A 24134-nucleotide genomic window follows, 5' to 3' on the forward strand; every position below is an offset into this window, starting at 1 on the left:
TTACAGTGTAAAATCCTCATTTGTTAAAGATTTGTCTACTGTTGCAAAATGTGATTACACTCCATTGACCCTCAATAGACAGGCATTTGGGTCTACATTGGGGTCATGGGACCACCTGCAGTGTATAGTGCTTTGCCACCAGCAGAACGGTAACAGATTTTGTATAACGCAAGCCTGAGATTGTGGATGTAATATTGATGTTGGATAGTTTCCTTTGATTTTACAGAAATAGGGATCAATGAAAATCCTGTGAGAGGTATGTTTGCAAAAATCAAGAGGACATTCATTAAAACATCACATGTGCTATAACTGCATTATAGATTTAGACGTGTGACAAACCTAGTGAAAGAGCAAGGTAAGAAAAGTGTAATTCATAAAATAAAGTAAAAGGTATTTTCAGTTTTGTAAAGAATTAAGATTTTTGACTTTACTTTAAACAAAAGTAGGGGAATTGTCACTTGAAAAAATTGTCACAAAGCAACACTGCTGTTGTAAATTAATTCTAGTTTACAGAGTTAAAATGATAGATTATTTAAAAAAATATTTTTGCTTACTATATAGTTGTTGGGTAAACAAATGAAGCAATTCAACACTAGCATAACATTCAACTATACTATTTCAGCTGAAACATTTAAAACCTAAAGTTAGTGTGAGGCAGATTGTCACGTTTTTTAAAAAGTAGTTGGAGTACATTTTATTTGGGGTGGCAAGTGGTGTCCCTACTTTACAATAGTTGAAATAAACTTTAAATACCAATAAATTATCAAATTTTTCATGTTTGAATTCTGTAGGAATACAAGCATAATTCGTGCACTATTAACAATTAATTTTTTTGTTTTAAAATACATATTTAACTGAGTTTAAGAGATTGCATTTGTTAAAAAAATGCATGGATATTATGGATTTAAGTGCAATAATATAACATTTTTAACATAAATATGCATATGTATATAGTAATATTTAAGAAAAAAGTTGTGTCCCCTAAATTCATGTCTGTGGTGTTAAAACTGCCACTTTAAGAAAAAAGGGGAAATCTATTTGGACTATTTTCTGTGTTTAAAGGTCATCGCAGGTGCTGGTTGATCTGAGGGGCGCATGGTGAGTGCATTCTTTCTTAATTATTAATTTTCTTATTAATTTCTAATTAAAGTTTGCTAAATTTCTGACAATTTCATGTGTCGCACTTTATTAGTGTCTGTGGTGTTATGTTTAAAGATTTTAAATATTTTAATCCAATTTTTAAAAAATCCATACATATTAATATTTCCTAAATGTCCCTGATCTTAAAATCATCATGATGGCAGCCCTTCATTTTAGAAAATATTGTATTTAGGCTAATTTGTCTGTGGTGTTACTGGCTTTTTACTTCAAATATTGGTAACACCGCAGACATAAGTGGATGTTTCACCAGTGTTTTTTAAATGATTTAAAATTATAAATGTTATTAAGCTTCAATTTGTATGGATATAGCATATTAAACTAATTTTAAATGTATAACAATACATTTTATTAAAAGTAAACGAACAAGCAGTGACTACTCATCCGAGGAGTGCTAATTCAAAATAAGTGCTCAGAGTGTCATGTGTGTTGCTCGTGTTTTCAAAATATGTGATTGATGCATCATGTAAACCTTGTGCATCACGCGTTTTGTCAAAATAAGTGCCTGCTGGACACGCGTCAAAACCGTTTATGATAAAAGAGACGCTCACGTTCGCAAAATACACGCAAGACACTCCCTTAACAGTAAACTCTGATTACGTATGAGATTATTAGTCTCTGGCAAACGCGGGTGTCTCTTTTATCATAAACCCTTTGGACGCTTCTGCAGCAGGCACTTATTTATTTTGGCATGACACGTGATCCAAACACGATCTCTCGGGGCGCAGAACACATATTTTGAAAAAAAGAACCACACACATGGCGGGCTACATACATGTTGTGACGAACTTCGCGTCCTCGATAAAAGAAGTCAGCGGCCGCCACTACAAACAAGCATTTTTACAGTTTCTGCCTCTCATTTGCCACCCCAATTAAATAATGACCCACTTTCAACCCAGCATTGGGTCAAAAAGGGACAAACTTTACCCATTGGTTTGTGATTTACACTTTGAGAATGCCGGTTTCTGGGGTTAGACGCTAATCATAAACTGAATCATAATGTTTGAAGTATTTTGCTGTTTTAGGTGCCTAAAAATTTGTTTAGTAAAATATGACCTTCCTCTCAGATTAGAAGAGTGTGGTGCTGAAGAGAGACACTAAGCTGAAGCAGATAGCTGGAATATGATGCTGCCGTACCGTGTTGGACGAGCGTGTCATGTGCTTGTGCTGGTGTTGTGTCTGTCTGCAGCTGAGGACTTCGACTGGACAACGAACAACCACGACTCCTTCTATTATGGCACTTTTCCAACTGGTATGAAGTCTGTGGATCTGTCACAAAGGCCTTTCAGAAATGAAAAGATCTATATGGATATCTATGTTTTATAGGTGAAGTTGGTAAAGATGGTAAAATCATGAATCATTAGACATTAATATGTGAAAAGCAGCCCTTGTACTCTACCGAGTCTACCGTGTGTTTATTCGGCAGGATTTTCGTGGGGCGTCGGCAGTTCAGCCTATCAAACAGAAGGAGCCTGGGACAAAGATGGAAAAGGACTGAGCATCTGGGATGTGTTCACTCATAAGAAAGGAAAGATATTCCTGAACAATACTGGAGACTCTTCATGTGATGGATACTACAAAGTTAAGGTGACCACTACCATTCCAATGGCACGTTGGTATAAACATTTCTAGAAATTAAATTTGAGTGACAAAAGCTTCCCATTCATCATTGTTCTGTGAAGGAGGATGTCTCGTTGATGAAAGACCTGAACCTAAACCACTATCGGTTCTCAATCTCTTGGCCCAGGATCATCCCAACAGGAATCAGGTGTAAGTGTTCTGCCACACACACAGTAAAAAAACCCCAGTAATGATTGCCAATACATTTCCCATTACTGAATGACTTCCACATCTGTGTGTTTACAGCTGACCATGTGAACGAGAAAGGAGTGAAGTTTTATAATGCTCTTATTAATGAGCTGCTTGAAAATAACATTACTCCCATAGTAACCATGTATCATTGGGACCTACCTCAGGTTTGTATTCCTTTAAATAAACAAAATTAAAATAATGCTGGGTTGTTTTTAACTCATGGCTGAGTAAAACATGGATAAGCTCAACCATTAGATTTAAATTAACCTACTCTTTAAAAGAATGGTGATTAAAACATTCCTCCCATCGATGCCAATTCCTCAAAAAACTATTCAGTCAAAGGTTGTCAGAATAACCATTTTTCTCATACCTTTCTAATATTTAATATACAGTGGGGAAAATAAGTATTTGATACATCAACATTTTTATCATTAAGGGGATATTGACAAAGTATTAAATAAAGTGTGTTCAATACTTATTCCCTGTGTCATTTCACTTTATTTATTATGACTCAACTTGTATACTTAAATGTTCTGATTTCGTTTTATGAATTCAATATTTGGCTAGATGGCTACATCTGGTGTAAATTTTGTGTCAATAGCCCACTTAGAAATCCCTTTACTGATAAAAATGCTCATGTGTCAAATACTTATTTTCCCTGCTGTACACTGAAAAAAATTATTCATTGAATTTACTTAATTTACTTAAGGTAAGTGGTTGCAATCAATTAATTTAAGCTACATTTAAACAAAAGCTTTTTTTATTTTACTTTACTAATCTTTTTTTGTTTAAATGTAGCTTAAATAAATTGATTGCAACCACTTACCTTAAAAAATTAAGTAAATGCAATGAATAATTTTTTTCAGTGTATTATAAAATTAATTTTACTACAAAGAACCATTTTGAAGCAGAAAGGTTCACCAGATGTTAAAGGTTATTTGGCTCTTAAATGGCATCATGAAGTGCCTTTAATTTTATGATGTGTATGCTGGGTTGTTTCATGGTTGGGTCAAATATGAACATTTCATAGGATAATTTGAACCAGTGATTGGGTTTGTCCAAATTTTACCTAACCATGGAATAAAACCAACCCAGCATTTTTTTGCTGTATTACCTTTTAACAAATCTGTAACATTTTTGGAAAGAGATGATCTTACTTGTACACAATAAATTCATCGGTTGCATCAACCCGAGTTGAGATATTGCAAAAGACTTATTACATTTAAAGTTTATTACATTTTTCATTATGCAATGGATCAGGTCTTGCAGGAGAAGTATGGAGGATGGCAGAACATCAGCATGGTTAATTATTTTAATGACTTTGCCAACCTTTGCTTTGAGCGATTTGGGGACCGCGTGAAACACTGGATAACCTTCAATAACCCATGGGTACGCTCAATGCATTAATTGCTAGCCAGCTAAAGGACATTGTACAGTAAATTCTCAACAGTGCACTTATTCTGTCAGTCAGTGGCAGTTGAAGGATATGAGACTGGAGAACATGCTCCAGGACTGAAGCTCATGGGCACTGGAGCCTACAGAGCAGCTCACCACATCATTAAGGTGAGAAGACACGTACCCCTTACATTGTCCTCCAACACTGAATTAAGCTATTTACAATACTGTTTTATATTGGTTTTCTCACAGGCACACTCCAAGGTATGGCACACCTACGATTCTCAGTGGCGAAGCAAACAGAGAGGTACAATCACACAAAAATGCACTTTGTAGCACTTTGAAGCATCTTATCATTATTGCAGGGGGTGCAATTTGGCCCTTAAATTAAAGGGACATTCCACCTTTTTTGAAAATATGATTTTATATATGTCATGTCTATTATACTCTCATTCTGGTGTAATAATCAAGGACTTTGCTGTTGTACCATGGCTGCAGGAGGCTCAATGATAGAAAATAGTCCCCTGCTATTGAAAGTTACCAAGGGAACTACTTTCAGGCGCTGCTTAATATCATTGCGCCTCCTGCAGCCATATTACAGCAGCAAAGTCCTTGATTTTTACACCAGAATGAGAATATAGTTCCTAGCCATATCTGCCTAGAAAATCGCAACTTTTAATTTTTTGTTGGTCTTAGTACACGATGAAACTACAGAAGAGTCAAGTTTTAAATAGGAAAAATATTGAAACTCTTTGGTTATTTTTTAGCGCGATGCTAATGGTCTAATCATATTCAATGGATTGTGCATATGCTAAAAATGGTACCGCCAGACCCGGAGGTCAGCTGAATGGATTCCAAAACGGTAAAAATCAAATGACTTTAAACCCCCCAAAAGTGCATCCATCCTTCAAAAAAATATACCACACGGCACCAATGGGTTAATAAAGATCTTTTGTGGGTAATCAATGTGATTTTGTGAGAAAATATCCATATTTTAAACTTTATAAACTAGCTAACTATATAACTAAAAAAACTATAATTACTATATGGTTACTGTCGTGAATCACATGAGTCCAAGATGGCGTTGTTACCGGAAGCTAGTTATTACGGTTTAAAATATGGTGTTTTTCTCACAAAATCACATTGATTATACCGCAGAAGACCTTTATTAACACATTGGAGCTGTGTGGATTACTTTTGTGAAGGATGAATGCACTATTTGGGGGTTTAAAGTCAGAAGAGCAAAGACAAAGACTAAAATAACTCCAGATGTGTTCGTAGACGTACACTCCCAACAACAGCTTTCCCTCGGATAGTGCACGGATAGTTGTATATAAGGGTCGATTGTGTTGATTGCTTAATTTCATCTCTAGGTATGGTGGGGATTTCATTGTCTGGGGACTGGGGAGAACCTGTGGACATCACAAATCAAAAGGACATTGAGGCTGCTGAGAGATACGTCCAGTTTTACATAGGCTGGTTTGCTACACCCATTTTTCATGGAGACTATCCTCAAGTGATGAAAGATTTCATAGGTACCATCAAATATTAGATAGAAGTAAAATATGATAATTAAACACATTGATGACATATCTTTGTTTAAGGCAGGAAAAGTGCACAGCAGGGATTGGGAACATCTCGTCTCCCAACCTTTTCTTCTCAAGAGAAGAGCTACATCAAAGGCACCTGTGACTTTCTAGGCGTGGGCCACTTCACGACTCGCTACATCACCCAAAAGAACTTCCCCTCAACCCGCAGCAACACCTACTTTACAGACCGCGACATAGCAGAGCTGGTTGACCCAAAATGGCCTGATCCAGGTTCAGAGTGGCTTTATTCGGTTCCTTGGGGTTTCCGTCGACTGCTTAACTTCATAAAGGTGCATAAATCATGAGAAATATTTGCTTAAAGGGGCATTTCACAAGGCTTCTTTAAGATGGCAAATAAATCTTTGTTGTCCTCAGAGAGTGCATTTGTGAAGTTTTAGCTCAAAATATCATATAGATCATTTATTATAGCATATTAAAATTGACACTTTGTAGGTGTGAGCAAAAATGTGCCATTTTGGGTGTGTCATTTTAAATGCAAATGAGCTGATCTCTGCTATAAATGGCAGTGCTGTGGTTTGATAGTGCAGATTAAAGGGCGGTATTATCCCCTTCTGACATCACAAGGGGAGCCAATTTTCAGTGACCTATTTTTTCACATGCTTGCAGAGAATGGTTTACCAAAGCTAAGTTACTGGGTTGATCACATTTTCTAGGTTGATAGAAGCACTTAAACATGGAAAGTCAGATTTTCATGATGTGTCCCCTTTAAGACACTCGTTTCATTTAATTTCTCCTTGTGTAAGCTTTTATTCTCAAAAAGCCTGCATTACCAAGAATAATGCTGTTATGACTTTTCCCATTTCTCAAGACTCAGTATGCTAACCCAATGATCTTCATCACCGAGAATGGAGTGTCAGAGAAGGTGATGTGCACTGAGCTGTGTGATGATTGGAGAATACAATATTACAAGGATTACATCAATGAGATGCTCAAAGGCAAGTGATCCATTAAAAAAACTACATAAAAGCAATCTGAGTACATAACACAAGTCATTTACAAATTCCTAGCAATTGTGGTTGAATTCCTCCAACGTTCGTGCTCCTGCTATAGCTCAGTGCATTGTGTTATCAGGGCAAAAGGACATGGATTCAAACCAAGGGGACATACATAATGATAAAAACCTATACCTTGTAATGCACTCTGAGTTGCTTTAGATAAAAATGTCTGCCAAATACATGAATGTAAATGTTAAAGACAATACGACACCTATAATCATGTCAAGTCTATCCAGTATCTGGAGAAAAATTCAAGCAGATCTTATAGTATTGTTTTAATTGAGTTATTTACAGGTACTGGTTTGAACATTTGTGTCTTACAGCTATAAGGGATGGAGTCAATGTGAAGGGTTATACTGCCTGGTCTCTGCTGGACAAGTTTGAGTGGGATGAGGGCTATTCGGAGAGGTTTGGACTGTACTATGTGGACTTCAAGAACAAAAATAAACCACGTTACCCCAAGGCCTCTGTTCAGTTTTATAAACGCATCATTAGTTCTAATGGATTCCCCCATCAGAGAGAGGTATTGTACTACTGTCCTATTGATCTGCTTATTAGATTGCCTAAAGAGTACAACTGCCATATATAAATAAATGCCTAACAAGTGCAAGTTATAGACATATAATGAATTTAGATACATGTTGAAATATTAAGTACTCAAGTAAAAATACTGTACAATAACTAAACCAGTGGCTGCTCGTGACCGCTCTTCAGAGAGGGGCAAATTCAAAATAAGTGTTCGGAGTGTCATGTGTGTTGCTTGCGTTTTCAAAATATGTTTGTTGCGTCATGTGAACTATGTGCGTCATGTGTTTTGTCAGGGTGGGTGCCTGTTGCACATGCGTCGTGACCGTTTATGATAGAAGAGACGCTCACGTTCACAAAATACACGCAAGACACTCCCTTAACAGTAAAGTCTTGATTACACATGAGATTATGCGAGTATCTGGCAAACGCGAGCATCTCTTTTATCATAAACGCTTTAGACGCCTCTGCAGCAGGCGCTTATTTTGACAAGACACGTGATGCACATAGAATCACTCGATGCACAAAGAAACCACACACGATGGGCTACATACATGTTGTGACGAACTTCCATTCGAGCGCCCTCGAAAAAAGAAGTCACCGACGGCCACTCAACTAAACAGTTTTAAAAAATCCCTGGAAAAGACTCCAACTAGATTCACTTTTGCACTTAAATTCAAGAAGTTTTTTTTTTATGTGGAAGTTTACAGTCACTGAAATTTGCCTATAAGGTTTTATACGCTAGAAGATCTACATGAATAAATTTTTTAAAAAATCTGATCTTTTATCTTGAACTCAAATGTTTATTTTCAGTTTAATATCAAACTAGAAAATATTATAAATAAAGTTTTTTAATGGTGTATTAAATGTGGCATAATTATGAAAAGTATACAGGCAAGTTAAATACATACACAGGACAGATTATATAGTTGCTTCTGAAAGGAGGATCCATCTATAAGAATGTCCATCTGAAAAAAAAAAAAAAAAAAAATTTCAGGGGTGCGTTTCCCCAAAGCATCGTTAACCAACTACTGTCATAAGTTTTGTCATTACAGACAAAGTTCAACGATTTGGTGTTTCCTGAAACCATAGTTCAAATGCACATTCGCAAGCTGCATCGCAAACTTGTGTTGTTTGAACGACAGCTCTTCACCTGTCGTTAGAAGCATAGTTCCTTGTTATTATAATATGTAGACATACGTTGATCATCCTTTTGAACAAAATAGGCAAAAAACATGTAGTACATTCTATATCTATCATTCTAAATAAATAAAAAACGTAATTAAAGCGCTGCATTTGAAAACTGCACATGGGCACTGCGCATTTTAAGTACACACGATAAAATTGTCAAAATGATGCACAGATTCATGAAAACGACTAAAACCACAGAATTACGCGTGACAGACCAGTAGATGGCGGTGTTACTTTGTAAAGAAACACTACGTGACTACGCACATATACATTCTTCTACAGAGCGATAATAGTAGGGATTAGGGATGCTCCGATCAGGATTTTTGCAGCCAAAACTAAGTACAGATTTCTTGTCATCATGATTCGGATTTCAAATCTTCAAGCTGATATTTAAGCTCTTTGGTAACTTTGGACCATAATATAGCATGATTTTAATGATGTCGCTGTAAGGCAGAGAGAGAAATGGTTGCAAATGTTAGCAATGTGGTCTCAAAATGCACCCGTATTCCGAAGCTATAAATATAAATTAGCCTGGGTGCCAGCCGATCTTAGCCCCGCCTACAAGATTTTGTAAACGGGAAGATGGGTCTGGGGTTTCTGCGTTGAGGAGCTACTATGCTAGGACAAATGCTGGTCGAACCAATCAAATTGTCAGGGCGGGCTTTATACGATGATGGACAGATAATCAACAGTAACGCAATGAACCACGTCACCAAAGAGCGCGTGTGTTGAATGGCTGCCGCTGTAGAGTTCAGATGTGTGGATTCTGACATTGAGTCTGTTCTAAAAGATATCGACAGAGCATTGATTTTAAAAGAGCAACAGAGAAACGCGAGCAGGGCATTTGTTGATGTTTTTGCCGTCCTTCCTATTCGGCAAAAGTTGGTCGCAACTGAAATGGCTAACGTTATCACGGCGATGCAACTCAGCGTGCACGACGAGATGGATATAATTAGCGGTGGTTGCCAGCTTCTTTTCGGAAGCCCGGAATCGTGGTTGCTGAATAAGTGGAGGGACATGCTAGGCTCCAATATTTTCAAGCAAACGTAATGGGTATCGTTGCGGATGAAGTTCACCTAACGTACAAATGGTAAGAGATAGTCTTACTCTATGACTTAGTAAATACTTCATGTTGTGATATAAACGAAATGTTGTAAACATAATAGGTGTTGATGTACATTCGCTAACTCAGTATAATCACAATGTTAGTGTCATTGTAGCGAAATAACTAGCAGTTCGGTCAGGCTGCAAAGACGTAATTTCATCATCATCACACACTCCGTTGCTCTGATTGGTCGTAGGTCTATCCAATTGAGTGCAGAGGCATTTTTTGGTTGAGACAAGCCTCATAATTATAGCTCAATGGAGCGGTATCAGACTCAAATTCTGACTAGAATTGAGTATGGCAACGTCAGGCTAAATATAAATAGGACAAAAATGAAAAATTGGTTAGTGAGATCAAAAATCTGAGAGAATCGTATAATTTGCCCTGACCATCGGCTGTTTTTAAACAATCGGCTGATGTTCGATAGTGGTAAAAATTGCTTTTATCTGCCGTCGATAAAAATTGTAGGCAGATACATCGGAGCATCCCTAATAAATAAAACGGTCAAGTTAACATCAAGCAGTTAAAATACTTGCACTTTAAAAGCCATTTTCAAAAGTATGCTTTTTCAGGACCTTACAACACTGGTGAACAAATAGCCAAAACGGTTAATAATAATAATAATAATAATAATAATAATAATAATAATAATAATGTTTAATTTATATAGTTCCTTTCCCAAGCTCAAGGACGTTTTACAAAGTACAGCAGTTCAATTCAAATGAATACAATGTGACAAAATACATATACATATTCGTCAGACATTTGCCCAGGATGCAGGATCACATGCAGCTGCATGAGATAGTAACAGAAGTACAAAAACACACAGTACAAAAGAGCAAAAAAAGTTTCTTGTTTGTTTATCGTGTAAACGGCCCCTGATGCTCTGAAGTAACATTGGCAGGTGGAGAACTGGAGAAGAAAGGCTACAGAGACTTGCTCCTCCAGCAATCAGCTCCTGGCTGCAGGTCAGTAGACCATTAAAACAAAACAAAACGTTGTACATGGGGGCAAACAAGGAAAAAATCCATTAGTTTATCACAACCTAAAAAAAATTAAAGTAGTCTTTAATCAAGAAACATGGACATAAATTCCCCTTTAAAAGTACATGAGAAAATTCATAGTTTTCATCTGGGTTTCCCCTGTTTTATTATGCTAACCTCAATTGTGGTTTGACTAAGTTTCTACTTAGCCGTGTCCACAGTGGATCGTTATGGCTAACATGAGAACGGATTGACAGAGAGCTTGGTGGAGGTCTTAAAGACTGAAACCTCTAACAGGATTTGTCTTTGTTTGTCCCTTTAGCTAAAAGTAAGTCCAAGAAAAATAAGGAACATGCAGAGATGCCAAAGATCTGGCCAGTGCATGATAAAGTTTAGACACAAGGGTACATACAGTTGTAATTGTATCATTTTCTTTTTGGCTTGGCAAACGTCCTGAGAAACCTCAAAATGATTGTGTGGTTTAGTCGACGACTAAGAAAAGAACGTTAAACAAGCCCAGTTCTGGTCTGCTCTGGTCCTGGGAACTTGAAATCCTTCACTCAGGAGATTAGAAATATATTCAAGAACAGACCTTGCTTTGCTGAGGTTTTCATTTTTTTGCATCAGCGGTTTTTGAGATGTTCACTAGGGAATTTTAGAAAATGCATCAGCAAATGTTGCTTGTGCCAATTTCTTTCATCGAACTGAAAAGTTTTTCCAGCAAAAAAAAGTTACCTCAACATACTGTACATCAGGCCAACTTCAGTACTAGAGGGCCACTTTTCCCTAATCAAACACCTTTACACAAGCTAATCCAGGTCTTTAGGATTCACAGTCACTTTAGTTTCAAACTAATAAGCACGGGATGCTTGATTTTTAGCATGTTGCCCTGTTTTTGACCCAGCTGGTTGAAAGTAATGCGTTGCAGGGCTTTATTGTGATCTCAGACAGCAGCCTTCAAAGGGTTAATGTGTTCTGACATATTTTTCTGTCTTCATTAGAGGAACAGCGGAATACGGTTGCCAATATTCTAAGACTTATTCATGGTAAGCCAACACTAACACACACATAATAGCTAGATATTGCTCTGAAGAGAATATATTAACCCTTTGAGTGCTCTGTTTTGCATTAGGAAAGGCTGAAATGTTAGAGCTGATTAAAATTTGATTTCATGTCTTTGTGTATGTTTCAGATCCTTTAACTAGCCACATGGAGATGGTGACTGAGATTGTGGTTCCCACCGTGTGCACTCTCTGCATTCTGATGAGTGCCATTTTTCTCATGTTTCTGCTGCGTAAACGCAACTAGTACAGTGTTTTTTTATATTCTGCTATTAAAGGGACACTCCACTTTTTTTGAAAATGGGGTCATTTTCCAGCTTCCCTGGAGTTGAACAGTAGAGTTTTGCCTTTTTTGGAGTCCATTCGGCCGATCTCTGGGTCTGGCGGTGCCGCTTTTGGCATGGCTTGGCGTGGTCCATTGGATCTGATTGGACCATTGGCGTCACCCACAAAAATGACCAAAGAGTTTCAATATTTTTTCTATTTAAAACTTGACTCTTCTGTGGTTGCATTGTGTACTGAGACCGACGGAAAATTAAAAGATGGTAACTTTTAATAGCTGGGCACTATTTTCGGGCGCTGCGTAATATCATTGCGCCTGCTGCACCTATGGTATGGCAGCAAAGTCCATGATTATTACGCCAGAATGAGAGTATAGTTCCTAGCCATATCGGCCTAGAATATAGCAACTTTAATTTTTCCTGTCGTTTTTAGTGAATGATGGGGCTGCAGAGGAGTCAAGTTTTAAATGGGTCATTTTTGAGCGTGATGCTGGTGGTCTGGTCGGATTCGGTGGATTGTGCTTGGCTGTGCTGGGTGTGGTGCCGCCAGACCCAGGGATCGGCTGAATGGATTTCAGGGAGGTGGGGCTGAGTTGTTTAGCTCTGGGGGAGCTGTAAAATGAACCTATTTTCAAAAAAGATGGAGTGTCCCTTTAATAATTACAAAAAATATGGTTTAGATTGAGGAGGGTATGACTGCTATGCTGAAATTAATTATAAAAATTATAATTATGGGGCAAAATTACTAAATACTAAGCTGCAGTTGTCTCAAAACCCTGTTGACATCTAACCCTAAAAATGTGCAACTTATAAACAAAAATGTGACCTGTGCTGTCTAAATGAGTCGGAATGCGCACAATATTTTTGAGCTGCAGGCAAAAGAAGTGATTTTTTTTTTAATTTTGGTCGATTATTTCCATAAAAAAGTACATTAAGCCCTTGTCTACTGATTCAAATACTGCAAATAGTAATAAAACATCTAAAATTATTTTTATTTGTATGTTTTCTGAGAGGTGTACCTTTATAAATATTTTTTGATAAAAGGATTTGTATCCATTAATAACTCATTTTTGAAAATGTACCGGTACTCATTACGACTCAATTTGCCAGGAGGGGGTCACAAATTATTCTTCTGTTGTAGTACTTTGACTTATAAACCTGTATGAACTCAAATAAACAAAAGAACAGGATTTCGTCTATAAGTTTTACTCACCGCTGTTAAGTGAAGCTGATGAGACTGCAGCTCACCATAGTTCTGTAGTAAGACATCATCTCATTCTCTCCACTCACAGAAGCATCCAACGATAAATCTGCATGTGCGTGACCAGATGGTGAGATGCAGATGTCAGATTTTTGTTTACACAAGGATGTGAATAAAAAGCACAAAAAACAGCTGAAAATAATTTACATTGCCAAAGAAGTCATAGGCATGTGAAGACCAAACACAACAAAACAGTGAAGAACAAAATAATAAAAAATCTAAGTAGTGGGTGGCTTTACCCAAGTCAAAACTGACGTGGTCCACCAATGACTTGTCACTGAGGTGATATGATGTTTTCACCTCCCGTGACCCTTGTCCACTCAACACCTCCACAGCCCAAAAGAACGGCTGCTCTCTGGAAAAAAAAAAACACACCATCCATCATTAATTTAAATTTGTGCATTTTCACTATACTGACAGTTGATTTAAAATGCATAGTCAAGCATAGAGTATACATCACTTTAAGAAATACATTTGGACTCACTTCTCATAAAAGTAGCTTATGAGTGCAGGCTTAATCTGCAATTGGAACACATGGTCTTCATCATAGTTGGAAGTTTTGTAGTACTGCAAACAAGATCTGACATAAAAAAAAATATTTTAGAAGTAGACCACCATTTAACAAGTATGAACAACTACAAATATGGACTTTTGAGAGGACTTGGATATAGTTGCTCTTTGTAAAGAACCAAGAGCTCACTGAGTAAACAGGAAGAGGCGGTCATGTGGCAGACTGAGGAAAGTGCTGCAGGTGCCCAGGATCTCCAGCAGGTGGTGTAGTTTCCTCACTCTTATCACCTGCTCCTGTAGGTCCACATCGGTGTCTAAGTAGTAACTCTGAATAAGACACAAAACACAAGCATGAACTTCACTGGTCACATTAAAGGGATAGTTCGGCCAAAAATTATATTAAACCCATGATTTACTCACACTGAAGCCGTCTGAGATGCATATGTCCATCATTTTTCAGACGAATACATTTTCAGTTATTTTAGAAAATGTTTTAGATATTTCAGTTTATCAAATTACGGGCTCCACGTCCTTCAAGTCCAAAAAATGTGCATTCATCCTTCAAAAGATAAATCCAAACGGCTCCACGATGATAAACAAAGGCTTTTTGAGGGTAATCCGTGCCTTTTGTTGTAGAAATATTCACATTTAAAACTTTATAAACGAAAATTAAGCCGCCATCTTAGTCGTGTCCGCATTCAAGATGAGAGCGTACGCAGTTTACGAAGGTTTCTCTGCAGCTGCTCTGTGCCCCCGGCCTCCGAATTTGTCATACGTCACTAAGACAAGTGCGAACACTACGCTAATACTCTCTCCTGAATACATAAAAGTTTAATATGGCGGCGTTATTGGAAGCTAGTTATTTTCGTTTATAAAGTTTTAAATATGGATATTTCTACATCAACACCGTGCAGATTACCCTCAGAAGACCTTTGTTTATCATCCTGGAGCCGTTTGGATTTATATGGAGAAGGATATATGCACATTTTTTGGACTTGAATGAGCTGGACCCCGTAACTTTACTGTTCAGCAGCTGGAAGATATAAGACATTTTCTAAAATAACAGAAAATGTGTTCGTCTGAAAAATGATGGATATATGCATCTCGGATGGCTTCGGGGTGAGAAAATCATGGGTTTAATATAATTTTTGACCGACTATCCCTTTAATTAAAATCCTAAAAATCAAAAGTGTGTCCTACCAAATAGTTAAGTGTTGTCAGTTCCTTTCCTAGAAAACAAGAAAAAACAAGTTATGAAATAAAGCATACAGGAATGGATCATTACCAATTTAAATTATGTCATTATGTAATCTTATGTCTTTAAAATATGTATGCATTACCTCTGATTAGAAGCTTTAAAGTTTGATTTTTAAGGGATAGTTTAACCAAAAATTTAAAAAAAATTTGATCATTTACTCACTCTCATGTTGTTACAAACCCACATAAATGTCTTTTTTCTGATGAACACAAAGGAAGATATTTTGAGAAATGTTTGTAACCAAACAGTTCGTGGACCCCATACACTTCCATAGTTGGAAAAAAAATAATACTACAGAAGTAAATGTGGTCCACAAACTTTTTGGTTACAAACATTTCTCAAAATATCTTCGTTTGTGTTCATAAGAACAAAGAAATGTATACAGGTTTGTAACAACATGAGGGTGAGTAAATGATGACAGACTTTTCATTTTTGAGTGAACTATCCCTTTAATCATCGATTTCACGTTGATTATAAACTTGGACATGACCTTACTCAGTTAATATTAGATATCAAGATTATATTTTTACAGAACGTTCTTTACACTACATAGGATGATTTTATGTACAAAACAGTAAATCACAAAAATAACTGGGTTTTCTCAGACTGCATCACAAATTATACAGGTTTAAGCTGAATTTTCAAGTGCACTATTTCTAGCAAGCAATAATCGAGACAGTGAAATGACTGCTAACTATAGACCCAATATAGTCTGGCTGTGAGTAACCCACTTCTACCCTAAATAACCTTGAATTTGGTTGCATGCCGTTTTTTCAAAATAACTTGCAAGATGTACGATATTCCATTATGTAACGTCAACAGGAGTTCAAGGTGTTTGCTTTCATTTCTTTTACATATTTTTAGCGTATACACATCGTCTATTCTTGGGCTGTGGTTAGACGTCCATTAGACTTTCACTGACAGTCCAAATTTTGCCTTGTTTAAGCCAAAATTGCTTGCTGGGTTTCTTAAAATCTGCTCATCCATGTACTTACAAGCATTTCTGAGGATCTATAAGCTCAAGTATTTTACACAAAATGCTAAATGAAAAGCCCATCCTTCTTTTTGTGGTTGGTGTTGACATACCAACAAGATAATTGATGAAGTCTTTCCTTATCTTATCCAAGCCCAGCTCGAGCAGCATATTAGCAGGTGTGAGACCAGTAAGAGGCACTGCATCTATCTGCTGCTGGTATGACTTAAGGATCAGTTTACTGAGAGAGCTACTGCTGTCTTTGTGGATCTGAGGAAGAAACAATTTTATTATTTAACATTTAAACCATTTTATTACTTTTAAGATTAATGTTACGTGTGAGGTCATGTTAACCACATGAACATATCTTCAGTGCATTATAATCATTCATGTGTTTATGTAATAATCTTGCAAAACAAGAAGTAACACATACCCAAGGTTTGATTTGACCGTGTCTTATTGCTTTGATGACAATTTTTAGACAATCTGTTACGTCTTGATATGATGTTACACCTACAAGGAAATAGGAACATTTATTTAAATTTTAAAATGTATTGTTTCTCTATACTGGAGAAACAAAAATCCATAATGCAAAAACAATATTTACTCCTCCTCATCTTTTCCCAGAGCTGTTCTGTAAAGTCCAAGTCTCCTCTCTCAATAACCATTGAACTGAAGGCAGCTGTAGCATCCATCTTAGCCCTTTGGCTCTGCTAAAAGTTCACATTTTGCATAAGCTTGTGGTTAAAACTATTTATAAATTAGATTTATAAATTATGCAATGTTTTGTTGTTATTGATTAAGTTTACCTCAGAAGCTTTAGCAGCATTTCCTAGCCCTCCATGTGCAATACTCTCAAGCTCTACAAGAAGTAGGAACAACTTAATACAAGTACATAACCCAACACCCTCAAACCTCACATGCACTAACTATAAAACAAATATATCAAAGAGTGTGACAGTGACAACTAGTTATTGCAACTTATGCATAAACACACAGATTAATCTATTGTTAAGCAGGACAAGGGTTTACCCTCTATAAGAGCTCTGGTTAAGTCCACAGCAGATTGAGTCTCCATGGGTTCTATCCATTCAGTTTCTCCTGTCCTCAAACCCTCTGCCAGCGCCTAGTCAAATAATGTTGAAAATTGTTGCAATAGTTTTATGTACATGCATGAGTTCATATCTCTAATGGGCACAGTTGCTTAAAAAATACTAATCAACATTTATGCATGTGCCATAGAATCATAGTGTGCATAAAGGTACATTGTGTAACTTTTAGAGGGATCTCTTGACAGAAATATAATATAAAATACATAACTATATTATCAGTGGTGTATAAATACCTTACATAATGAACTGTATTGTTTTTATTACCTTAGAATGAGCCGTTTTTATCTACATAAACCGTGGGTCCCCTTACATAGAAGTCAGCGTCATGTTTCTACAGTAGCCCTAAACCAACAAACTGTTCTATAAGGCGCGCTTCGTCCCTACATTGTCACCATTATATGTGTTTTGAAATTGAGGGGTAAGCTGTTGGTTGCAATTCGTAATCTTACCACTAGATGTCGTAGAATTTACACACACCCCCTTTTAAGGGCCGATTCACCCCTCGTTCAGACAGCCAGCGACATTATCGCTGTGTGTCGCTTGTCTCTTTCAATGAGGCGTTTCTAAATCTGCTTGTGATAAACAAATGAGTACCATCCACGCCAATAACTGACGAGAGAAGGATGACGTGAACTCCACTGCTTTGTTCTTATTGGTAGTCGCTCCCGAAAGTCGCTCGACATTTGCATAAAGTTAAACTTTTCTTAACTTTCTCGCGTCGCTGGACACGTCGCCCATACGGTCGCCAACGGTCACTGTCGCCGGAAGTCGCCAGGTTTCCATTGAAATGAATGAGATCGCGTCGCTCTGCTACTGCTTGTCGTTGGCTGTCTGAACGAGGGGTCACACCGGCTGCATGGCGTGTCTGTTTTTATTTAGGCTCCCATGTTAGCAGGTTTGACCGTGTACACTGCCTGCATTACACGCACGTCTCAGAAAACGCATGCACGCTAGGAATAGGACCGACGCCTATTTTTCACGCCACATGCAAGCGTCTTTGAAGCGTTTCCAGGCAAAATATATGTCACCTACAGCAGCTGCAACGCGCCAGGCACGATTCTGGTGTGCAAGGACACAGAAAACGCGATGCAGCCGCCACGCAACTGACACGCAACAGACACGCCACGCAGCCGGTGTGAATCGGCCCTTAGATCATGAGATGCATATAGAAAAACACTTTAACCTTAAAAAAACAAAACTACTATAATACAGATTACACTTTAATACAACCATGACGCCCAATCAGATTTAAATTAATGCATTCTTACTTACTAGAAGGAACTCCATCTCTTTGTTGGTCTGATACATTGAACTCCTTATGTCTCCAACTGCAACTTTGATATTCTGCAAACAAAAGACAAACATGATGCACAAATCTTCCAATACAAAGTTAAGCCCAGGCTAAAACACCATCTATAAATGCTTAATTGACAAGTGCATTAAGGACTAAATTGTCATGCATTTTTAAGGAAATAAAGTGCATGGCTTGCACTTGTGCTAACCAGAGTTGCCACAGAAGACAATGGAGGACACTCCAAAATTTTCTCCACATTGTTCCATTTAAGATTGGCTATTACGCTGCTCTGCGACTCAAACACCATGCTTTCCTCTTTCATGGAGCAGAACAGGTTGTACTGTGCCCATCCTTTGGTCGCCATCTGCAAAAATAATTATGTTAGTCTTAACAGCGTCTTAATGGTGTAGAAGCCATATCATATAAAATATAAGACGCGTATCATTTCTTACAGCAGAAGGATGGTGTCTTTTCTGATGCTCTTGTTTAAGGTCATCCAAAGTGGTAAATGATGCGTCATCTCCTGTTGGACCTGCAGGAAGCCCATTGAAAGTTTTTTGTGATGGTTTACAAACAGGTATAATTTAAGAGCGATTGCATCAGTTCAGTAATGTCATTTGAGCAATTTGAGTAAATGTGTTGCCCTATAACCTTTGCAGCTGACTGTAAACAGTTTGATTCCAGTTGGCTTATTTCCACTGTAGATAGTCTCTGCTCCAAGCCAGGCTGTGGCACAAGGGTCGGACTTGTCACAACGGATCCAGAGAGGGTGCAGAGTCCCTGGGGCTTCTATTAGGGGCATGTTGGGGTTCTGAGCCATGGTGTACCATGACAGCAGCTGCCTGGAAGATTAATAATTAATATAAAAAATTAATTAAACACAGAATGCAAATAGGAACTTCATTTTATCATAAAATAGTTAGAGATAAAAACAAAGTTTCTTTTACCTTGCTTTCATAACAGAGAGGGGCTGAGGCCCAAGATCTTGCTCTATTTTAGTGGGTTCTTCAACTAGATTGCTGTCATCCATACTATCTGTAGCATCGGGTTCATACTTCACTTGCTTCAGCATGATAAAAAATTAACAAAGTATGTAACTGTGAAATAGGAATAATACACAATCTGCATATGACATATAGGGACATCATAAATAGACTTACTGCTTTCTCACAGATAAAGACAGGCTGTTTTTTGTTAGCAATGTTGCACAAAAGTTCATCATTCTGTCCTAACAGTACCGAAATATCATCCTGCAATGAAACAAATTAATGAAATATCAGAATTATACTGAAGATTTATCATCCGACACGATAAATGTGTAAGACATCCATCAGCATCTCAGGCAGTTCTTACCATATATGTGGAGTTATCCTTATTTTCATCTTGACACAACCTACAACGTACCGAGATAGAAACTTTGAAGTAAACACATACTAAAACTACTTAGGCATTTCATATTAAGTAGTTGAAGTTCGAACTATGTTGAACACATGAAAATAATGTAACGTTTCTCAAAGTGATAATGGTCGTGTCAATAATACAAGTGTTACTCTGTCACAACATAAAATAACGAAAACACTCACTTGAGAAATTTAACGAAACTGTTTCCTTCTAAAATTATTTTGGACCCCATTCCCTTGTCTGAAAGCGAATGTAAAAAAATAAATCCAGTAAACTTTGAATCTCACAACACCGAAATCTTCCTTGTAGGAATATTTGATTACAGCGCGCCAAATGTACGTCACCAGAATTAGACGTACTTAGGCCACGCCCGTTCTTCTTTAAATAATTATTAAAACTTTTTTTTAATTTTCACTAACATGAAACCCAGTATTACCATTTTAAATAAGAATGCATATACTTATTAATATATATATTTAAAAAATATATTTAAATTATTTATTGAAAGTAGTTCCATCAGCGCGTCACTCATCCGCCAATCATCAGTACGTATAAATAGTCCCAAAAACATAAAGGCATGTTTGTAAGTTTTATTTATTTATTTTATTTTATGTGAAAAATAAATTATGAAAATGTATGTTTACGTAAATATACAACATTTTTTATAAAAGTCCGGTCTAAAATGAAACGAACCGATTTGGCGGAAGTGACCTCGTCGGATGGATATGGATGTGCCGGTGGCGTGCTTCTTTCTTCCTTTTCTTCCGTGGCCGCCATCGAGTTAGGAGCGTGGTTCCTGGCGAGCCGTGAAAACTTATAAAAATGGTGAGCACATTGTGCACTTTTTCATCAGACCGAGCAAGTATCACTAAAGCTATTATTGTTTAATCGTTACATGCGCACGTAAATCATCATTTGTTAATTCTGGAGGTGTTAGCAATAGCTTTGAAGCTGGCGATGTAATCATCGGGTCTCGGGAGCCATTTTGAACTAGTGTGCGGCGTATACACGTGTAGCCATGATTGCTATTCAGCAGACTTTTTAAGTGTTACATAATACAAATCTAGACACTTTTATAAAGAATTTTAGTTTGATTCATTCACACATTTCTGTTTGTCTCACCAAAACGCTCCCTTATTTGTTTTTTTTTTAAATGAAAATGACCGTATGCTTGCCTTGGCCTAGTCTGGCTATCAGAAACACTAGCTACTAAGACCGTTATGAAATGGGTCATTATTAATCGATAGTTGTTTTTCATTAACACATGTATATTTAATCTATAATAATATTGTGGTACTCTTGCTATGATGGTGTAATTTGCGTCCTACTCTGTGATCAGTGACAGTTGCCTACTGTCTCATGCTGGCACAGAAGGTTGATGAAAACCGAGACTGAGCAAGATAAAAGACTTCATGAAGCATAAACTTAAACACTGAAATGCCTAAAGTTATGCATACTTTTTTCTAGGCTTGTGCCCGACCGTTAGTCTCTGTCTACTCCGAGAAGGGAGAGACATCCGGCAAAAATGTGGTTATGCCAGCCGTCTTCAGGGCTCCCATCCGCCCAGATGTCGTGAACTTCGTGCACACCAACATGCGCAAAAACAAGCGTCAGCCCTATGCTGTCAGTGGACTGGCAGGTGAGTGGTGTTTCTCTTTCTATTGTCTGGATTGTTGCTTCACTGATGATATTCCACTTCAGGTCCGTGTTTCTGACAACTGATTATGCTGGAAGTTCTGATGAGCCTTTGAATATATTTGTGTGTTGTTATGCTTAAGTATAACAGATGGGCAGATATAACCAAGAGGTGTTTTGTTTTAGGTCACCAGACCAGTGCTGAGTCCTGGGGTACAGGAAGAGCTGTGGCTCGTATCCCCCGTGTGCGTGGTGGTGGTACCCACCGCTCCGGCCAGGGTGCTTTCGGAAATGTATCCTTTCTAGTTACCAAGCAAACATCAACGTTTTTATAGTTGAATCATGGTATAATTAGTTAATACGCTGCTGTGATGGTGTAATTTGCGTCCTACTCCGTGCACAGGGACAGTTGCCTGCTGTCACATGCTTGCATGGCAGGTTGACGAAAAATGAGTCTGAGCAGATTCACAGGTATTTTAAACTTTTTTTTGCTGTGAAAGTTTATATTACCATGTGACATTAGCCCTTAACTCTAGTTTAGATGTGTCGTGGTGGCCGCATGTTTGCACCCACAAAGACTTGGCGCCGTTGGCACCGCAGGGTCAACATTAACCAGAAGCGGTTTGCCATCTGCTCTGCTTTGGCAGCTACTGCTCTGCCTGCCCTGGTCATGGCCAAAGGTGAGTGAACACATTTTGCCCTGCATTTTTTTTCCTGATGTTATGGTCTCATCTTGGTATCATTATTCTGACAGTGCAGGTCTGCACTGTTTATAATGTGCGGCTTGCCACCTATTGGCATTCTGCTTTCAAATCAGTGCAAGAGAAACTTCAGTTTGCAGAAGGGCCGAATCAAACCATTGGTTCTTCCCTTTCGAAGGCTGAGCACAGTTTATTACGAATGAACCTAACTTTGGTGCTTAAAGTTTTAAGTCTTTCGCCTTTATTTTCCAGGCAGGATAAACATTTAAGATAACTGCTTCTACACTGCAATTTTCTTTCTAACAAAATGACAAATGTTTCAGGGCACCGCATTGAAGAGATCCCTGAGGTCCCAATTGTTGTTGATGATAAAGTTGAGGGATACAAGAAGACCAAGGAGGCTGTGCTTCTGCTGAAGAAGCTGAAGGCATGGAACGACATCAAGAAGGTGAATGACTGTCATACCCTTATACACCAAAAAATGCAGTTTTAGTTTTTACTAATAACAAATTCTTGTCTTCAGGTTTACGCCTCTCAGCGCATGCGTGCCGGTAAGGGTAAGATGAGGAACAGAAGACGTATCCAGCGTAAGGGACCATGTGTCATCTACAATGAAGACAACGGTGTGACCCGAGCTTTCAGAAACATCCCCGGTATGTAAATGTCTGATTTGGTTGCTCACATAAACAGTGTTGAACTTCAATGATGATATCCACTTCTGGTCCGTGTTTATGAATCCTGTGAGTGTAGTGGAAGTTCTGACTCTAATATTGTTCATTGAATATCACTGTTGTGTTTGTATAGGTAACTGCATTGTTATTGATCACACTGTCTCTTTCTTAGGTATCACACTGCAGTGCGTAAACAGACTGGACTTGCTGAAGTTGGCTCCAGGTGGTCACCTCGGCCGATTCTGCATTTGGACCGAGAGCGCTTTCCGCAAGCTGGATGATCTCTATGGCACAGGGCGCAAACCCTCCTCCCTTAAAGTTGGCTACAAGTATGTTAAACAACTCTTATTAATCTCGTCCTTTATGATGTGCTTTGAAAGACAATGATGAGTTCTACTTCTGGTCCGTGTTTTTGAACACAATGATATCTGTGGAAGTTCTGAGTTACAATATATTGGGCTAAAAGACCGCAAATGCACACCTAAATATACATTTGTAGAAGTTGGCAGACTTAAACTTTTTTGTTTTTGTTTCAGCTTGCCAAATCACAAGATGACCAACACAGATCTGACAAGAATCCTTAAGAGCGAAGAAGTACAGAAGGCACTTCGTCCTGCCAAGTAGGTTTTGGTTTTTTGTTTTGCAATGCGAGCTTATTGCAATGATGAGATTCCTACTTCTGGTCCGTGTTTCTGACTACTGATTATATTTGGAAGTCCTGAGCCATCTTTATTTTCAAACTTTATGCTTGTACAAACAGTAGATCAGTGTACATTAAATTTCTTAATCTGTTTTAGCCGCAAGACAAATCGCAGAGTTCTGAAGAAGAACCCTCTGAAGAACCTGAGAGTGATGATGAAACTCAACCCATACGCCAAGACAGCCCGTCGTCGTGCTATTTTGGCACACAACCCCGAGGTAAATGCATCCCAGGACACTTTAAGCAACAAATCTCACTATTGGACCCTGTGTTTTAATCAGTTTCTTAATTTGTGTACTTCAGATCAAGGCCAAGATGCTGAAATCCAAGAAGAAGAAGGTTGTGAGGAAGCCCAAGAAGCCTGCTGCCGCCGCTGCCCCGGCCAAGGAGTAGATCTCATTACACAGACTGTTGAGTTCAGAAATGCTTTCAAATAAAACACCTCTTCAAAATTCTGCTAACGCCGTCTTTTTATTTATTTACTGCGTACAACGCAAGCACT

General features: G+C 37.9%; 3 protein-coding genes and 7 non-coding genes across 15 annotated transcripts; 9 read left to right on the forward strand and 1 right to left on the reverse strand.

The window, feature by feature from the left end:
- The first annotated feature begins 119 nt into the window (after positions 1–119).
- On the forward strand, positions 120–12129 carry lctlb (lactase-like b). 4 transcript variants are annotated; one of them, XM_073853612.1, is made up of 16 exons: positions 120–256; positions 1063–1098; positions 2226–2410; positions 2585–2745; positions 2841–2928; positions 3025–3134; positions 4231–4359; positions 4438–4533; positions 4618–4672; positions 5739–5900; positions 5970–6244; positions 6784–6910; positions 7294–7493; positions 10696–10759; positions 11776–11820; positions 11967–12129. In XM_073853612.1, the coding sequence occupies exons 3-16, from the start codon at positions 2281–2283 to the stop codon at positions 12080–12082; spliced, it is 1758 nt and encodes a 585-aa protein (XP_073709713.1). In that variant the 5' UTR covers positions 120–256; positions 1063–1098; positions 2226–2280; the 3' UTR covers positions 12083–12129. The 4 variants fall into 4 exon arrangements, with proteins under 4 accessions (XP_073709713.1, XP_073709714.1, XP_073709715.1 ...); XM_073853613.1 differs by having other exon boundaries at positions 2231–2410; XM_073853614.1 differs by lacking the exon at positions 11776–11820.
- zwilch (zwilch kinetochore protein) lies at positions 8329–20264 on the reverse strand. Of its 3 annotated transcripts, none has more exons than XM_055173836.2 (19): positions 20108–20264; positions 19878–19917; positions 19685–19774; positions 19472–19587; positions 19176–19366; positions 18977–19056; positions 18733–18888; positions 18503–18574; positions 17151–17244; positions 16928–16980; positions 16726–16828; positions 16552–16631; positions 16232–16388; positions 15088–15116; positions 14078–14214; positions 13862–13957; positions 13617–13732; positions 13330–13426; positions 8329–8463 (listed from the first exon to the last, which is right to left on the reverse strand). In XM_055173836.2, exons 1-18 carry the CDS (start codon positions 20155–20157, stop codon positions 13335–13337), a joined length of 1752 nt encoding a protein of 583 aa, XP_055029811.2. In that variant the 5' UTR covers positions 20158–20264; the 3' UTR covers positions 8329–8463; positions 13330–13334. The 3 variants fall into 3 exon arrangements, with proteins under 3 accessions (XP_055029811.2, XP_055029809.2, XP_055029810.2); XM_055173834.2 differs by having other exon boundaries at positions 16726–16831; XM_055173835.2 differs by lacking the exon at positions 8329–8463 and adding an exon at positions 10733–10753 and having other exon boundaries at positions 16726–16831.
- Positions 20265–20591: 327 nt separating this feature from the next.
- rpl4 (ribosomal protein L4) lies at positions 20592–24084 on the forward strand. The gene is made up of 10 exons (XM_055174354.2): positions 20592–20750; positions 21393–21564; positions 21747–21853; positions 22102–22240; positions 22585–22709; positions 22785–22914; positions 23105–23261; positions 23469–23552; positions 23730–23850; positions 23936–24084. The coding sequence occupies exons 1-10, from the start codon at positions 20748–20750 to the stop codon at positions 24023–24025; spliced, it is 1128 nt and encodes a 375-aa protein (XP_055030329.1). The 5' UTR covers positions 20592–20747; the 3' UTR covers positions 24026–24084.
- Positions 21226–21323, forward strand: LOC129419907 (small nucleolar RNA SNORD16). The gene has a single exon (XR_008636746.1). It is a non-coding gene; the product is annotated as a small nucleolar RNA SNORD16 (small nucleolar RNA).
- On the forward strand, positions 21602–21669 carry LOC129419902 (small nucleolar RNA SNORD18). The gene has a single exon (XR_008636743.2). It is a non-coding gene; the product is annotated as a small nucleolar RNA SNORD18 (small nucleolar RNA).
- On the forward strand, positions 21925–22022 carry LOC129419904 (small nucleolar RNA SNORD16). Its single transcript, XR_008636745.2, has one exon. It is a non-coding gene; the product is annotated as a small nucleolar RNA SNORD16 (small nucleolar RNA).
- Positions 22322–22452, forward strand: LOC129419909 (small nucleolar RNA SNORA35). The gene has a single exon (XR_008636748.1). It is a non-coding gene; the product is annotated as a small nucleolar RNA SNORA35 (small nucleolar RNA).
- Positions 22959–23027, forward strand: LOC129419901 (small nucleolar RNA SNORD18). The gene has a single exon (XR_008636742.2). It is a non-coding gene; the product is annotated as a small nucleolar RNA SNORD18 (small nucleolar RNA).
- On the forward strand, positions 23311–23379 carry LOC129419900 (small nucleolar RNA SNORD18). Its single transcript, XR_008636740.2, has one exon. It is a non-coding gene; the product is annotated as a small nucleolar RNA SNORD18 (small nucleolar RNA).
- On the forward strand, positions 23589–23658 carry LOC129419903 (small nucleolar RNA SNORD18). The gene has a single exon (XR_008636744.1). It is a non-coding gene; the product is annotated as a small nucleolar RNA SNORD18 (small nucleolar RNA).
- Positions 24085–24134: the final 50 nt, after the last annotated feature.

This window comes from Misgurnus anguillicaudatus, chromosome 15 (genome assembly GCF_027580225.2).
Source record: "Misgurnus anguillicaudatus chromosome 15, ASM2758022v2, whole genome shotgun sequence".
In the NCBI taxonomy this organism is placed as follows: Eukaryota; Metazoa; Chordata; class Actinopteri; order Cypriniformes; family Cobitidae; genus Misgurnus; species Misgurnus anguillicaudatus.

Coding starts and splice junctions, on each gene's coding strand:
- lctlb (XM_073853612.1), top strand. CDS start 2,281: ATGATGCTGCCGTACCGTGTTGGACGAGCGTGTCATGTGCTTGTGCTG. Junction 4,360..4,437: donor TAACCTTCAATAACCCATGG/GTACGCTCAATG, acceptor TTATTCTGTCAG/TCAGTGGCAGTTGAAGGATA. Junction 11,821..11,966: donor TATTCTAAGACTTATTCATG/GTAAGCCAACAC, acceptor TGTATGTTTCAG/ATCCTTTAACTAGCCACATG.
- zwilch (XM_055173834.2), bottom strand. CDS start 20,157: ATGGGGTCCAAAATAATTTTAGAAGGAAACAGTTTCGTTAAATTTCTC. Junction 18,889..18,976: donor AAAGACACCATCCTTCTGCT/GTAAGAAATGAT, acceptor TTATTTTTGCAG/ATGGCGACCAAAGGATGGGC. Junction 15,117..16,231: donor CTTCATCAATTATCTTGTTG/GTATGTCAACAC, acceptor CTTGTTTTCTAG/GAAAGGAACTGACAACACTT.
- rpl4 (XM_055174354.2), top strand. Junction 22,915..23,104: donor AGCTTTCAGAAACATCCCCG/GTATGTAAATGT, acceptor TCTCTTTCTTAG/GTATCACACTGCAGTGCGTA. Junction 23,553..23,729: donor AAGGCACTTCGTCCTGCCAA/GTAGGTTTTGGT, acceptor AATCTGTTTTAG/CCGCAAGACAAATCGCAGAG.